General features: G+C 57.2%; 2 protein-coding genes across 4 annotated transcripts in view; both read right to left on the reverse strand.

Moving 5' to 3' along the window:
- Nucleotides 1–9707: 9707 nt before the first annotated feature.
- Nucleotides 9708–14211, reverse strand: SLC27A3 (solute carrier family 27 member 3). Of its 2 annotated transcripts, XM_036343142.1 has the most exons (10): nt 13439–14211; nt 12942–13151; nt 12458–12616; nt 11837–11961; nt 11380–11574; nt 11188–11278; nt 10868–11066; nt 10559–10656; nt 10325–10455; nt 9708–10010 (listed from the first exon to the last, which is right to left on the reverse strand). In XM_036343142.1, exons 1-10 carry the CDS (start codon nt 14049–14051, stop codon nt 9834–9836), a joined length of 1998 nt encoding a protein of 665 aa, XP_036199035.1. In that variant the 5' UTR covers nt 14052–14211; the 3' UTR covers nt 9708–9833. The 2 variants fall into 2 exon arrangements, with proteins under 2 accessions (XP_036199035.1, XP_036199034.1); XM_036343141.1 differs by lacking the exon at nt 10559–10656 and having other exon boundaries at nt 9870–10010; nt 13439–14187.
- A 1602-nt stretch (nt 14212–15813) lies between these two features.
- INTS3 (integrator complex subunit 3) overlaps nt 15814–16871 on the reverse strand; it is a 37858-nt gene continuing 36800 nt past the window's right edge. For both annotated transcript variants that reach the window (XM_036343140.1, XM_036343139.1), the window contains 2 exons: nt 16708–16864; nt 15814–16618 (listed from right to left, as the gene is read on the reverse strand). In XM_036343140.1, coding sequence (XP_036199033.1) covers nt 16541–16618; nt 16708–16864 — 235 coding nt within the window. In that variant the 3' untranslated portion in view covers nt 15814–16540. The remainder of the gene's footprint in view (nt 16619–16707; nt 16865–16871) is intronic.

Here is a 16871-nt window from a genome sequence, read left to right on the forward strand (position 1 = left end):
CCTGCACGCCCCCTCCTGGGTGGGGATCAAGTTAGAAACCCAGGCATGTGCCCTATCTGGAAATCAACCAGTGACCTCTGGGTTCCTGGGTCAACGCTCAACCACTGAGCAGGCAGGGCTCATTAATCTTGTTGACATTCAGATTGCCCTATTTTCTTTTTTAAATCCTCACCTGAGGACATGCTTTTATTGATTTTTTAAAAATGTATCTTTATTGTTGAAAGTATTACAGGGTATGTGCCCTAACCGGGAATTGAACTCACCGCTCTTCCTTGTACAGGACGACCCTCCAACCAATTGAGACATGCCGCCAGGGCTGGATTGCCCTAGGTTGGCAGTGGGAGCTCTGTGTCCTTTTGCTGTTACCCAGTTCTTTGATATTTTTGCTTTCGGGCACAAGATGCCTCAAGGATCATCCTGTTTCCTGTCCCTGATCTAGAATCAACCCTTCTTCCAGGGAGCTGGGCGCCAGGAGATCTCACTGCTGGTGGATTGTTCACTGCCTCAAGACTTTTTCAGGGAAATACAAAATGTTTACTATTTTTAAAAATATATTTTTATTGATTTCAGAGAGGAAGAGAGAGAGAGAAACATCAATGATGAGAGAGAATCATTGATTGGCTGCCTCCTGCACGCCCCCTACTGGGGATCAAGCCCACAAACCAGGCATGCGCCCTTGACTGAAATCGAACCTGGACCCTTCAAATCCTCAGACCAACACTCTATCCATTGAGCCAAACCAGCTAGGGATCTAATTTCATTTTATACTAAACCTTTTGTTCTCTTGCTCAGGAAACAGTGACTCCTAATGTGTGTGTTAATATACATAAAATAGTTTCAAATAATAACACCACTACTACTAACAAGTACACTCCCCAATAAAATGTAACATATCTATTTGTCCTTAGGGAAATACTAACTCTTGCAATATTCTCCCTGTACAAAAATAGATACACTGTACTTCATAAAAATTTAAAACCTTTTGTCTTTCAAAGGATACTATCAAGTAAATGAAAAACAACCCACAGAATGAGAAAATATTTGCAAACTATGCATCTGATCGGGAACTTGAGTCCAGAGTACATTAAAAACAACAACAACAACCCTCTCACAACTCAACAGTAAAAAGGCAAATAGCCCAATTTAAAAAAAAAAAAAAAAGGCAAGCCCTGGCTGGGTGCTCAGTGGTTAGAGCATCAGACCATGCAGTGAAGGGTCTCGGGTTCAATTCCCGGTCAAGGGCAGGTACCTGGGTTGCAGGTTTGATCCCAGCTGGGTTGGGGCGTGTGAGGGAGGCAAGCAATCAACGTGTTTCTCTCACATTGATGTTTCACTCTCTCCCTTCTTCCCTTCCACTCGCTCTAAAAAAACAAACAAAAATCAACAGGGAAAAATATATCCTTGGGTGAGGATTAACAACAAACAAAAAACAAGGAAATAATTAGAATAGACATTTCTCCAAAGAAAATATACAAATGGCCAGTAAGCACATGAAAAGACGTTCAACATCACTAGCCATCACGGAAATGCGACTCAAAACCACAATGCGATACAACATCACAGCCACTAGGACTGAGAGTCAAAAGACAAATAATAACAAGCGTCAGTGAGGAGGCGGAAAGGCTGGGACTCATGCGCTGCTGGTGGGATGTAAATTACGCAGCCACTGTGGAGAACAGGTAAACAAGTTTCTTTCTATAAGACCCAAGGATTCCACTTCTAGCTGTACACCCAAGAGAACTAAAATATATGTCCACACCGCACCCTGCACGTCAGCGTTGACAGCAGTGTTATTCAAACCGCCCACATCCGTCAACTGATAGCGTGTGGCAGGGACACCCAATAGGACACTATTCGCCCTAAGAAGGAATGAAGCACGGACGGTGCCCGCGGCGCGGGATCTGTCTCTGGCTTCAAGAGTGTTTGGACGGAACAGACCCAAAGACACCCCTTCTCCCAACCTCCAACCACCGTCTTTTCCAGTCACCACCTTCGGCATCAGCCAGCACACCTTCACTCCTATTGCCGAACAACACACCCTCACTCCTACCGCCGAACAACACACCTTCACTCCTACCGCTAAACAACACACCTTCACTCCTATTGCCGAACAACACACCCTCACTCCTACCGCTAAACAACACACCCTCACTCCTACCGCCGAACAACACACCTGTTGCTCCTTATTGCCAAACAACACACCTGCTGCTCCTTACACACCCGCTGCTCCTTATTGCCGAACCACACACCTGAACCACACACCTTCACCCCTATTGCCGAACAACCGTGAGCCCCCAAATTCGTGGGAATTGTTCCACCGGCTGGAGGCTGCCCTCGACCGCCCGCCCGGCCGGCCTGCACCTGCGCCCGCACCCACCTCTGTCCGGACGGGGTGGCTCCGGGGCGGCGGCCGCGTCCTCCTCGAGTTGGTGGAGAAGCGCGAGGGCGCCCAGCGTCTTCAGCTGTGAAGCCAGCGCGGTGGCGCCTTCTCCTCCAGGACGAGCTGACGCCGCCCGAGAGGAGTGGGCACAGCTCGGGGCGCCCTGCGAGCCGCCCTGGCCTCGGAGAGGAGCGAGCCCGGCCTTCTGGGCCCGCAGGCCCCGCGCTCCCCGCAGACCGTCAGCTCCGGCTCCGCAGAACCGCTGCCGGGGAGGAGGCGACGCCATCAAGGAGCCGGGCCCCGCCTGCCTCCCGCCGCCTGGGCCCGGGCCGGGCCGGGCCAGTGTCTCCCAAAGGCCCCTCCGGCACCGCCAGGCGCCTCTGGAGCCCGGAGGCCGGTGAGGGGCCGCTGCCTCCCCCGGGGCCTGGCTTCCCTGCGCCTCCCCCGGACCCGCCATTCTGTTCACCCCCTGAAGCCTCTCCCCCGGACCCGCCATTCTGTTCACCCCCTGAAGCCTCCCCCCCGGACCCGCCATTCTGTTCACCACCTGAAGCCTCCCCCGGACCCGCCATTCTGTTCACCCCCTGAAGCCTCTCCCCCACCCGCCATTCTGTTCACCCCCTGAAGCCTCTCCCCCACCCGCCATTCTGTTCACCCCCTGAAGCCTCTCCCCGGACCCGCCATTCTGTTCACCCCCTGAAGCCTCTCCCCGGACCCGCCATTCTGTTCACCCCCTGAAGCCTCTCCCCGACCCGCCATTCTGTTCACCCCCTGAAGCCTCTCCCCGACCCGCCATTCTGTTCACCCCCTGAAGCCTCTCCCCGGACCCGCCATTCTGTTCACCCCCTGAAGCCTCTCCCCCACCCGCCATTCTGTTCACCCCCTGAAGCCTCTCCCCCACCCGCCATTCTGTTCACCCCCTGAAGCCTCCCCCGGACCCGCCATTCTGTTCACCCCCTGAAGCCTCCCCCGGACCCGCCATTCTGTTCACCCCCTGAAGCCTCTCCCCCACCCGCCATTCTGTTCACCCCCTGAAGCCTCTCCCCGACCCGCCATTCTGTTCACCACCTGAAGCCTCTCCCGGACCCGCCATTCTGTTCACCCCCTGAAGCCTCTCCCCCACCCGCCATTCTGTTCACCTCCTGAAGCCTCTCCCGGACCCGCCATTCTGTTCACCCCCTGAAGCCTCTCCCCCACCCGCCATTCTGTTCACCACCTGAAGCCTCTCCCGGACCCGCCATTCTGTTCACCCCCTGAAGCCTCTCCCCCACCCGCCATTCTGTTCACCCCCTGAAGCCTCTCCCCCACCCGCCATTCTGTTCACCCCCTGAAGCCTCTCCCCCACCCGCCATTCTGTTCACCCCCTGAAGCCTCTCCCCCACCCGCCATTCTGTTCACCCCCTGAAGCCTCCCCCGGACCCGCCATTCTGTTCACCCCCTGAAGCCTCTCCCCCACCCGCCATTCTGTTCACCCCCTGAAGCCTCTCCCCGACCCGCCATTCTGTTCACCCCCTGAAGCCTCCCCCGGACCCGCCATTCTGTTCACCCCCAGAAGCCTCTCCCCCACCCGCCATTCTGTTCACCCCCTCAAGCCTCCCCCGGACCCGCCATTCTGTTCACCACCTGAAGCCTCTCCCCCACCCGCCATTCTGTTCACCCCCTGAAGCCTCTCCCCGGACCCGCCATTCTGTTCACCACCTGAAGCCTCTCCCCGGGCCCGCCATTCTGTTCACCCCCTGAAGCCTCTCCCATGCGTTGGACCAAATGAAACAATAACGCTTTTTGCAGCAAAAAGAAAAACAAGGAATGAAGGACTGATACATGCCGCGATGGGGATTAACCTCGAAAACGGGTTAAGTGAAAGTCACTATACGCAATTCACATATTGTATGATTCCGTTCATAGGAAATACCCAGCATAGATAAATCCATAGAGACACAATATAGAGCGGTGGTCGCCAGGAGTTTGGGGGCAGGGGAACTGGAGAGTGACTACTAAAGGGTAGGGGTTTCTTTTTATTTTTTTTAAAAAAATTATATATATTTTTTTATTGATTTCAGAGAGGAAAAGAGAGGGAGAAAGAGATAGAAACATCAATGATGAGAGAGAATCTCTGATTGACTGCCTACAGCAGCCCCCACACTGGGGATCGGGCAGGCAACACAAGCACATTCCCTGACCAGGAATCGAACTGTGACCTCCTGGTTCATAGGTAGACACGCAACCACTAAGCCACGCGGGCTGAGCTAGAGGTTTCTTTCGGGGGTGATAAAAGTGTTCCCGCCCTAGCTGGTTTGCTCAGTGGATAGAGCGTCGGCCTGCAGCCTGAATTGGATTGGGTCCTGGGTTCCATTCCAGTCAAGGGCACATGCCCGGTTGCGGGCTCATCCCCAGTAGGGGGCGTGCCGGAGGCAGCCGATCAATGATTCTCACCATTGATGTTTCTATCCCTCTCCCTTACTCTCTGAAATCAATACAAATATATATTTTTAAAACGTTCTAAATTAGGTAGTGGTGCCGAAACCGGATTGGCTCAGTGGATAGAGCGTCGGCCTGCAGACTCAAGGGTCCCAGGTTCGATTCCGGTCAAGGGCATGTACCTGGGTTGCGGGCACGTCCCCAGTGGGGGATGTGCAGGAGGCAGCTGATCGATGTTTCTCTCTCATCGATGTTTCTGACTCTCTATCTCTCTCCCTTCCTCTCTGTAAAAAATCAATAAAATATATTTTTTAAAAAATAAATAAATTAGGGGGAGAGAACCAAGATGGCGGCATAGGTTAACGCCGGAGTTTGCTGCTTTGAACAACTACTTCAAAAGTGAAACCAAAAAACGGAAGGGACATCACCCAGAACCACAGGAACGCTGGCTGAGTGGAAGTCCTACAACTAGGAGGAAAGAGAAACGCATACGGACACTCAGAGGAGGCACAGTGCTGAGGTCAAATTCTGAGGTGCGGAGTGCGCGGAGCGGGCTGGCGGCGGAGGGCGCGGTTGGCGTTTTCAACCGGGAGGGAGTCGCAGACTCTGAGCTCCAGATCCGGGCGAGTCTTTAGGGACCCACACTCAAACGGGAGAAGCGGGACTGTCTGGCTTTGGTCAGAGCGAGTGCAGCTTTCTCTCTGAGCTTTGCAGCGGGTGCTGGGACTCTGAGAGGCAGAGCCCCTGGGGACAGGACTGAGAGCCGCCATAACTGCTCTCTCCGGCCCACCCTGTTGATCCTGTGCGACCCGCCCCGCCCAAGCCCTGCACACAGGCATTTGCCGGATAGCCTCAGGCAAAGGCTAGATTAGCACCTCCCTAGAGGACAGAAGTTCTCTCACTGCTGACACAGCTGATTCTCATAGCCACTTGGCCTGGAGGTCAAACCCTCCCTGGAATTAGCTACAACAATCAAGATTTAACTATAAGACTGTGAACAAAGACCACTAGGGGGTGCACCAAGGAAGCATAACAAAATGCGGAGACAAAGAAACAGGACAAAATTGTCAATGGAAGATATAGAGTTCAGAACCACACTTTTAAGGTCTCTCAAGAACTGTTTAGAAGCCGCCGATAAACTTAATGAGATCTACAAGAAAACTAATGAGACCCTCGATCTTATATTGGGGAACCAACTAGAAATTAAGCATACACGGGCTGAAATAACGAATATTATACAGACTCCCGACAGCAGACCAGAGGAGCGCAAGAATCAAGTCAATGATTTGAAATGCGAGGAAGCAAAAAACACCCAACCGGAAAAGCAAAATGAAAAAAGAATCCAAAAATGCGAGGATAGTGTAAGGAGCCTCTGGGACAGCTTCAAGCGTACCAACATCAGAATTATAGGGGTGCCAGAAGATGAGAGAGAGCAAGATATTGAAAACCTATTTGAAGAAATAATGACAGAAAACTTCCCCCACCTGGTGAAAGAAATGGACTTACAGGTCCAAGAAGCGCGGAGAACCCCAAACAAAAGGAATCCAAAGAGGACCACACCAAGACACATCATAATTAAAATGCCAAGAGCAAAAGATAAAGAGAGAATCTTAAAAACAGCAAGAGAAAGAAACTCAGTTGCCTACAAGGGAATACCCATACGACTGTCAGCTGATTTCTCAACAGAAACTTTGCAGGCCAGAAGGGAGTGGCAAGAAATATTCAAAGTGATGAATACCAAGAACCTACAACCAAGATTACTTTATCCAGCAAAGCTATCATTCAGAATTGAAGGTCAGATAAAGAGCTTCACAGATAAGGAAAAGCTAAAGGAGTTCATCACCACCAAACCAGGATTATATGAAATGCTGAAAGGTATCCTTTAAGAAGAGGAAGAGGAAGAAAAAGGTAAAGATACAATTTATGAACAACAAATATGCATCTATCAACAAGTGAATCTAAGAATCAAGTGAATAAATAATCTGATGAACAGAATGAACTGGTGATTATAATAGAATCAGGGACATAGAAAGGGAATGGACTGACTATTCCTGGGGGGGAAAGGGGTGTGGGAGATGCGGGAAGAGACTGGACAAAAATCGTGCACCTATGGATGAGGACAGTGGGTGGGGAGTGAGGGCGGAGGGTGGGGCGGGAACTGGGAGGAGGGGAGTTATGGGGGGAAAAAAAAAGAGGAACAAATGTAATAATCTGAACAATAAAGATTTAAATAAAAAAAAAAAAAAATAAATAAATAAATAAATTAGGTAGTGGCCGTGGTTGCGCAAATTTATGAGTGCATTAAAACCCTAGTTTACATGTTTAAAGTGAATTTTATTTTATGGGATGTGAATTATATCTCAAATAGCTGCTCCTGCAGTTGCCCCCTAGAGGCCCACGGAGAAGAACTCGGGGGACTCTGGCCCCGCCCCTCCACGTTTCTTCTACTTTTAGCGAGAGCGCGGGGCTCCCCCCACACCTCCGCCCCGCGCCCCCCGCGCCCAAGTGCGCAGGCGCCTCTCTGGGTCGGGAGCCGCGGAGGGCCGATCCGGCGCCGGAGGTGACTCCTCCCGGCGCCCCGGGGCCGCCCCGCCTTCCTCCCGCCGGGACGTGGCCGCCAGGGCGCCCGCGGGCGGGTGGGAGCCGGGCGATGCGCGGGCTGCCCGCGGGTTCATGCCCTTCCCGCTTGGTGGTCTCCGGGGACGTCCCGCCTGGTCCCCCGGGCGCGGTCCCCAACCAGGGCCGCCAGGGGCTGGTCCCCCCCCCGGGGGGCGCCGGGCCGACGCCCTGGACGGGCTGGCAGCTGCCCCACGGGCCCACGCTCAGCATCTCCCGCTCTGCAGGCCGTCTGGTCCCTGTCACCTCGTCTCTGCGTTTGTAGCACAGAAGCAGCCACAGAGAACAGATAGAGGAAGGACCGAGGCCTGTCCCAATAAGACGACGTATAAACACGGAAACCTGAATTCCGTATCATTTTTACATGTCGTGACATATCCCTTTGATTTCCTTAACCCGGTGAAAATATAAAACCATTCTCAGCCCGCGGGCTGAAACAAAACAAAACAAACAGGAATGCTTCTCTGAGCCCAGCCCCCCTTTCTGGCTCCTCTGGTTTACTCTCTCTTCGCAAACTATCTCATCATTCCATTTTATTTCACTTCAGTGTGTGTTTTAGCAGGAAAACCTAGTTTTTAAATTTTATTTTTTTTATTTATTATTTTAAAATATTTTTATTGATTTCAGAGAGGAACGAAGAGGGAGAGAGGGATAGCAACATCAGTGATGACAGAGTCACTGATCGGCTGCCTCCTGCCCGCCCCACACTGGGGACTGAGCGCGCAACCCAGGCACGTGGCCTGACGGGAAGTCAAACCCTGACCTCCCGGTTTATAGGCCGACGCTCAACCACTGAGCCACACCGGCTGAGCTATTTATTTTTTAAAATAATTCTTTCTAAAATTTCTAGTAACCATGTTTATAAAGTAAAATAAACAAGTGAAATTCATTTTAACATGTTATTTAACTCAATACATCCAAGATAGTATTCCAACATGTAAGCAATAGAAAAGAATTATGAAAGAAATCTTTAAATTCTCTTTTTGGTGGTAAGTCTGAAGCCCAGTGAGTAGTGCACACTTACGGCCCACCTCGCTCGGACTAGCCACATTGTGAGTCCTTGGCAGGCGTGCGGCTGGCAGCTGCCATATCGGATGGTGCAGATTTAGATGGACTGAGACAGGGGTTGTGGGGAGAACTGGTGTGTGATGCCACAAGGGAGAGGGCTGCCCGGCTGAGTCCTGGGAAACATGAGTTTAGGTTGTAAGGGGGCAGCTGCACCATGTGCCCTTGCCAGCCAAGTGAAGCAGCTACACTGAGTTGGACCCTGCCCCCCCCCCCCCCCCCCCCCCCCCCCCCCCCCCCCGCCGCCGGCAAGGCAGGCCCTCGGCAGAGTAGAGAGGTGAGCAGAAGCAGCGAAATTACTTTCATTGGTCAGTGTGGGAAGATGTCACTTACACCCCAGCGTGAGCCTCCACCAGTCGGTTGGTGACACTGGATCGGGTTTGTTGGTGGAGGGTGGAGCAGCGTGCTTTGGAAAGGGAGGGTTAGCCAGGGGGCCCCAGCTTGGTGGTAGGGCCCTTCCGCCGGGCTCTCTGTTGGGGAGAGGGGCTGGAAGGGGACGGACAACTCAGGGGAAAGTAGCAGAAAATGTCAGGGACCCACAGCTTAAAACGGAGGAGACTTTAGTTCTAGGAGAAGCAGGAGTTTCATCATTTAAGGCTTTTAAATGATTAATGTTCCGACACCTCCTTCAGGGCGTGGGGAGGCCTTCTTCCCTCTGATTCCTCCATTCCTCCTGCTGCCACAGGCACGCGTGCCCTCTGAGCCCTGCTCCACGGAGGGTCTTCAGTCAAACTCCAGAGCCTGCGGGGCCCCTTCCCAGCCTGCTCCTCAAGGGAACGTGTGGCCAGGATTAGGTGAAACTGGGAACCTCTGCGCTGGGGAGGCTGCGTGACCCTCTCTCCCCTCCTCGCTGACTGGCTGTGAGGGGAGATGGGCGCCTGGAGTATCCTTTCCCCCAAATCAAACCTGTTTTGCCTGGTGGAGGCTCTGCCCCAGGCCCCGCCACCTCTGTCCCGAGGCAACCCTGAGGGCCTGCAGCTCTCGGGAGAAAACAGAGGGGGGGAGGGGGGGCCCTGAACTCAGAGTGAGACTGGGACCAGACACCAGGATCACAGACATCCGTCACCAGGGTTGTCCCAGAACAAGGATCCTCTGGGGTCCCCAGAGAGGGAAAATCCAGAGGCCACAGGAAGTCAGGGCAGGAGGGCTCGGGCTCTGTGCCAGGAGCGAACACCGGAGGGAGAAGCAGCGCCACAGCCGACAGGGAAGACGGACTGGACACGAGAAAGACAGCCAGGCTGGCTCTGGGCACGTTTATTACAAAATAAAGAGTACAAATCTGGGTAGAAAAGATCCCTGCAGCCCCTGCGATGCCCCGCCCCACAGGCCCCTCTCAGCCGGGCAGGGAGGGCACTCAGATCCGCAGGTCGCCCGCCAGGAGGGCTTGGTACCGGGCGGGTGTGAGGGGCAGGTAGGCGCCCCCCGCTTGGTCCAGGACGTAGAGCGGGTCGGGCAGGGCGCTCGGGTCAAAGCCCTCCTTGGCCATCCGAACCTTTTGCTGCTTGAAGGTCTCTGTGGTGGCCAGAGACTCCTGGGAAGGGGGCATCAAGGGAGTTGAAGAGAGGGGTACGCTGCCCAGGTGGCTCAGGTGAGTTGCCTGAATTTTATTAGGGGGCAGGTCTGGGAAAAGGGGGTCATGAGGTCAGGGTTCAGGGGAGGAGGTGACAGGGAAGAGAAGGAGCCAAGTCTAGATATGAAGGGGTGAGGAGCATGTCTGGGAGGAGCTGCTCTTCCTCTTCAGTGTGTTATGGGGTGTCCCTTGGTGGGGTTTGGGAGCCACCGACTGCTGCACAGAGATGGGGTGCATATGTGGGGCGAGAGGCCGCAGCAGGAGTGGATGGTTACCTGGAGCCGTAGGAACCGGGGCCAGGCGTAAGGTGGCAAGTGCTCAGAAACATAGGCGTAGAGCTGCCCGAGGTCCAGTGGGTGGGGGGGACGCAGAACCAGGGCCGCCATTCCAGCCCTGCCTTCGTGCCCTGGGGAGGTGGGGGCAAGGCTCAGCCTCAGGCTCCCGGTGCCCAAGTTACACCGACTCCGGGAGGTGGGCCAGGTGCCCCCCCAGCTCCCACGCTTGGGCACCTGGCACGGTGACTCCATAGACGTTCACCTCCTGGAGGAAATCCAGGGCCTCCAAGGCCTCCGCCACCTCGGTCGTGGCCACATTCTCCCCCTTCCACCTGCCAGAGAGCAGATTCAAAACCGGGAGGTAGGAGTCAGGGCCCCAGAGCGGCGGGGAGAGTGTCGGAGATGAGGGCAGGGGCCAGAGGTCTGGGAGGAGAGGTGAGATGAGGAGCCGGGCTGGGCTGGCGGATTACGGAGCTGAGGTTTAGGGGGCCCGGGCCACAGAGATGCGAAGCCTGGACGGAGACAGAAGGTATGGACAGATACCTGAAGGTGTCCCCAGTACGATCATGGAAGCGGAGAAAGCCTTGGTCATCGCAGACCAACAGGTCCCCGGTGTTGAAGAAAAGGTCCCCCGGCCGGAAGACGTCCTTGAGCAGTTTCCCCTGGGCCAGCTCTGGCTTCCCGGCGTAGCCCAGGAACGGAGACTGCTGGCTCACCGGGGCCACCAGCAGCCCTGGCTCACCTGGCAGAGCAGCTGGGGTCAGGGGTGACTGCGGCCTCCCACCCCACTCTTCAAGGCCAATCACCCCTAGCCAGCTTCATCCCCCCCCACCTCCCCCACCCCCCCCACCCCCAACACAGACCTGCAGATGTGGCCACACAGTGCCCCCGCGTGTCCCGAAATGGCTCCCCTGTGGTGACATCATAGCGAATCAAAGAGAAGGGGAAGACATGCTGGGGAAGGGAGCCCCAGGCACTGGGTCATTTCAGTTGCATGAAGGCCCTCCCAGCCACCCGCCGGCTGTCCCAGGGCTCGAGCTCCTTCCTCCCCTCACCTTGTAAAGCCAGGAGGCTCGGCCCACGGCGCCCCGCCGGCCGGTGTAGTTGAACGTGGCCACGTTGCCCTCCGTCAGTCCGTACGTCTCCAGCACCTGCAGGGGCCCGAAGCGCCGCACGAAACGCTCCCAGGTGTCCGGGCGCAGCCCACTGCCCACCGCCAGCCGGACCTGGTGTCCACGTTCTGCCTGGTTCTGAGAACGTGCAAGGAGGGGCAGGAGCTTTCACACCAAGATGCCAGCTCCCAAAGTGAAGTCCTGTTTGTCATCCCCCAGAAATCCTTCCACCGAGATGCTCAGACTCCCTAAGCATCAAATGTCCTGTCGTTCCAGGCTTCCTCCTCTGCCTCCAACTCCCAGACACCTGTCCCGGTGTCTCCTGGCAACTGCCCATCTCCCTGCCTTGGCAGCTCCCCCCGTCCCCCCCCCCGCCCCCCCAGCATCTGAGCCCACGCACCGGGGGCTGGTTGACGAGATATCGGCATAATTCCCCGATGTACTGGAACACCGTCACCCTGTGCTTCTGGCAGTCCTCCCAGAACTGACCAGCTGAGAACTTGGACTTCAGTACCACTGTGGCCCCTGCCAGAAGGGGAGAAAGGAGAGCGAGGAAAGAGGTAGATTAAGGGCTGTCGGGGGAGCCCTGCCCCCTTCTTCCCAGACACTAGCTTGCAGCGCCCCAGTAGCATTCTCACTTGTGGGCTGGCCAAGCTGGCCCTCTTCCTTTCCCACCTGTGCCTCAGAGGGTATGCCCTTTCCTCGCCCCATCGGGTACCCTGCCCCAAGTCCCACCCCTCCTCTCCATGTGCCTCCTCCCGGACTGACACTCCCAGCCCTTCCAACCCCTTGTCCCTGGAATGCGGAGTTCTGTGAACACATGGCCTCCCACAGTGCTCAGCCTGCAGGTCTGTGAGGTGACATTTCCCCACTGTACCGGGAGCTCCTGGAGTAGGCCCTGCCTGCCTTCTTGCTCCCTTCTCCACCTGAAGGACTCGGGGCAACCCAGGTGGGCACCCCAGCAGGTGCTTCCTAAATGTGTGCTAGAGGGCGACATGGGGGTTGGCGAGGGGAGACTGACCAATGCCCAAGCAGCCCACGATGCCCAGCAGGGAGCCGGACATGTGGTAGAGTGGGAGGGCCAGGTAGATCACATCCTCCTGGTGGGCACCGCACAGCTGGTAGAAACCCTGGCACTGCAGGACCTTCAGGTGACTGATCCGAGCAGCCTTGGGGAGGCCTGGGGGGAGACCAGGGGAAGGGCTCAGCGCCAAGCCCTGCCTCCCTCGTCGCCCCTGTTGGGTTTCCCACAGAAGGAGGCACAGAGGCAAAACCGAAGCTGAGAAGGGAGGCCAGGCTGACTTGGAAATGTGGGAAGATCGGGAAGGCAGAGAAAGGACCGGAATGAGAGGGTTGGTGAGAGAGGACAGGGCCGCTGGGATCACCATCTCCTCCGGGGGGTTGGGAGGGGTGGCCTGGGAGCTGGGAGGTCCCAGGTCCTGTCCCAGACCCTTGTCTTCCTCTGCCTGAGTTTCTGGGAGGTAAGCATGGTGACCAGCCCTCACCGGTAGTACCAGAGGTGAAGATGTACAGGCACGTGTCCATTATGCTCTGGGGGGCAGATAAGTATCCGGGCACCGGTGCGTCCACTTCAGCGGAGACCTCAGCCAGCAGATCGCGAATGCCAGCGGAATGAGCTTCAGGGCCTGCAGCCCACAGGCGGAGCCCCATGGCTCTCAGGGCCGGCAGGTCAGGCTCCAGGGACTCCAGGAACTCTGGATGCGGCAGGAAAGCACAGCTCCGCGCTCCGCCCACCGCCACCCAGAAGCCTTTCCCACCCCTAGCTTATGGGCGTGGCCACTCCCCCCCCCCGCCCCCCCGCCCCCCCGCCCCGCTCTTGGGTGAGAGTAGAGTATGGACGTCCATCCCTTCGCAAATCCACAGACTCCTCCCCACCCTTTGGGAAGCCCAGAAACGTTCTCGGGTACCTTCCGAGCCCGTCCCGTCGGACCCCGCCCCGCCCCTTCCCTGCGGGCCCCGCCCCGCGGGCGCTCAGCCTCACCTGGCGCCAGGACCAGCGCGCTCGCGCCGCAGCTGCGGAGGCAGTGCAGCAGGGGGCCCCGGCGCAGGGCGGTGGGCACGAAGGCCGTGCGCAGGCCGGCCTTGGCCAGCCCGAACCAGAGCCACAAGAACTCCGGGCCGGCAGGGAGGAGCAGCGCCACGGTGGCCCCAGGTGCCAGTGGTGCCGCGCCATCCCCTTCCCTCGCAGCCCGCGCCTCCTGGCTTCCGGCTGCCCCCTCGCCTTCCCGGGCGCCCCCCGAATCGCCGCCGCGGGGGCCCTCTTCCCAGCCCCGCGCGCGCAAGAAGGCGCGCGCCGCCCGGTTGCTCTGGCGCTCGGCCTCCGCGTAGCTGAAGCGCCGCGCGCCGTGGATGAGGAAGGTGTGCGCCGGGCGCTGGCGAGCCAGCTGTGCGAGGCGCCAGGCCAGGCTGCAGCCTCCCTCGGGGCTCTGCGGGTCGCCGGCGGCCGCGGCCAGGGCGCGTGCTCCGAGCGCGCGTTTGCATCGTAGGGCGCGAACCGCGAAGGCCAAGTCTGCCGCCCACCAGCGCCACTGTGGCCAGAAGTGCAGCAGCAGCGGCAGCAGCAGCAGCAGGGGCAGCAGCAGCAGAGCAGCCATCGCGCCCTCTTCCTCGACTCGGCGCCGTCTGGCACCAGCCTCTCGCTTCTGGCTGCTGCTGTCTGGTACTTGCTTCCGAGAAACTGGGGCCTCACTTTCTGGCACTGAGACCGCTCCTTCCCCGGAGCGCGCGTGCGCTGGCACACGCCCCTTCCCCCAGGAGGCGAGCTGGGGCGGAGGTGGGGGCCGGCCCCCGCACTCCCGGCCTCCCCACCCCTACGCTCCGCCCTGGACTCGCTCCTTCCAGGCGACTCGCCTGCACCTCCCCAGGTCCTGGGCGGTGCTCACGCCTTCCCTCAATCCCAGGGTCGTCTCATTTTAGGTCCCCTCTCAAGGGCGGTTTAGGCATCTGGCTGGACTTTGGCGTCCAGGCCTGAGCACCAGGACGCTTGGATCAAAGTCCACCTCTCCCTCTTCTCTCATTTGCACCCGTGACGGAAGGGTGCCTCTGTTCTCTCCCAAAAGACCGAAGGACTCGGCCCCTTGCCTGTTTGGTGCTGCAAGTCCCGGCAAGGTAGCCAGACCCATGCCCTCCCTCCAGCTGCCAGCAGCAGCAGCAACCCCAGGGGATGGGTGGGAGCTGGAAGTTAAGTAGGGGAAAGGTGGAGGCCCAGCCCGCCAGATTTCCGGAGGGGCCGTGGCGGAGGCCCCTCCCTTTGGGCAAGGGTACAATAATTGGGGCCAGCCAGTGAATGCTCTCCATCCTGGTTTTAATTGGGGCAGAGAAAACTGGGGAAGGAGAGAGGAAGGAAAAGAGGCCTCTGGCGGCTCAGACTTGCAAAGGAAGGAGTAGGAAGGAGTAGCAGCTCTGAAGGTGGAGAACCTGAGACAAGCTTGCGGGCTTAGCCACTGTGCAGTCAGCCTGAACCTCACGCCTCTCCAGCTCGCACCAACCTCCCTGACAGGAGGGGACAGCACAGCCAAGGGGCTCTTCCTGCCGGTACACAGTGTGGAGGGAGGGGAGCCCCCTCCCTGGTAACCGAACCCTCCACGTGCCAGGATCTGAGTTGGGAGCGTGCCCGTAGTTGGCATTCGGCCTTACTAAATGGAATATGACAAATACCAGCTTCTGGGAGTCTCTACTTGAGATGGTTAAGGACAGATCTCGGCTTACTGCCTGCCCTTCACTGCCAGTGGCAGCCAGAATGATGGGGGACAAAGCCAAGTCCTCTCTGCTTCAGACAAGAAGAGGGGAGGACAGCCTGACCGGTGTGGCTCAGTGGTTGAGCGTCTGCCTATGTATATGATCCAGGAGGTCACGGTTCAATGCCTGGTCAGGGCACATGCCTGGTTTCCGGCTCCATCCCCAGGAGGGGGCATGCAGGAGGCAGCCAACCAATGATTCTCATCATTGATGTTTCTATCTCCCTCTCCCTTCCTCTCTGAAATCAATTTTAAAAATATTTTTAAGCCCTGACCGGTTTGGCTCAGTGGATAGAGCGTCGGCCTGCGGACTGAAGGGTCCTAGGTTTGATTCTGGTCAAGGGCATGTACCTTGGCTGCGGGCACATCCCCAGTGGGGGTGGGTGGGGGGGTGGGTGCAGGAGTCGGCTGATGTTTCTCGCTCATCGATGTTTCTAACTCTCTATTGCTCTTCCTCTCTGTAAAAAATCAGTAAAATATATTTTAAAAAATATTTTTAAAAAGGGGGGGAAGGACAGGAAGGGAACAGGGGGAAATTATGAAGTCACAGGAGGGGTGCCAATTAAACAGACCACTTGTACATGCACAGGGTAAATGGGGGCGGCAACTCCAGCACAAAAGAGGTTCTGGCTTGTTTTATTGTCATTTAAAAACAGCTTTTAAAACACGATTATCTCTGCCAAAGAAAACCCCACAAAAAAACCCAAAGAAGACAACCAAGGAAATGGGACCTTTGACAGTTCTGGGGAGCATGTCTCTGAGGCTCCTTAGGGCTCTGGCCCAGCGTGAGGTGCCTCCAGGGCACACCAGGTGGGGCTGTGCCTCCCTCTCAGGTTCCTTCCTGAGCGCCTGTGGCATCTGCCCCAGGGAAACAAACAGGCAGCCCGACATTGTCACAGGTTAAATGCCCGTTTCATACCAGTGTACGGAGAGCGACTAGAAGCTGCCTGTTCAGGGCAAATTAAGACCTAAAGGGGATCGTCAGAAAGGACACGCGCACCCTTGAGTCTTTCCTCTCATCCTCGTCTGGCCAGCTGCCCCCCTGCCATTTCTCCTCTTGATTTAAACAGCTCTTTGGGCTGGGGGAGGGGCAGGGGCCTGAGGACCTCCCCGCAGCCCAGGTTCCGAAGCCTCCGGCTTCAGGGGTACCCCAGCGCCGGTGGAGCAGCAGCGACGGGCTGGAGGCCCCAGGGAGGGGAGGGGCTGAGGCTGCATGGCAGCGGATCAGGCTTCCCACCGGCCGAGTCTGGGGATGGGGAGAGGGTGCTCCCCTCGTCTCCCCCCGTTGAACCTCCGCTTCACCGAGGAGGAGGGCCGTCCCACTAGGGGTGGGCAGGCGGCAGGACTCAGTCACTGTCAGACCCCACGGCAGAGGACCCCTTCCGCTTCCGCTTGGTGGGCTTCGGTTTTGTGTCTTCTTCCTCCTGGAGGAGAGGGAAGGGGAGCGTCAGCCCGACAGCTGCTGCCCGGCTGCACCTGCCCCCACGCCCCTCCTGCGGGCGAGGGCTCTCACCGAGGCGCTGCTGGAGCCAGACTCTTCCTCCGCATTGGGGGGCTGAGTGGCATTCTTTCGACTCCGGGGGCTGGAGAGAGCTGCTTTTCGCCGGCTCTTGGGGGGTTTGGTGGAAGAGTCCTCGTATTCCTCTGCCAGGGAGAAGAGGTCGCTGAACCTGAGGG

This window comes from Myotis myotis, unplaced genomic scaffold (genome assembly GCF_014108235.1).
Source record: "Myotis myotis isolate mMyoMyo1 unplaced genomic scaffold, mMyoMyo1.p scaffold_m19_p_18, whole genome shotgun sequence".
NCBI classification, from domain to species: domain Eukaryota; kingdom Metazoa; phylum Chordata; class Mammalia; order Chiroptera; family Vespertilionidae; genus Myotis; species Myotis myotis.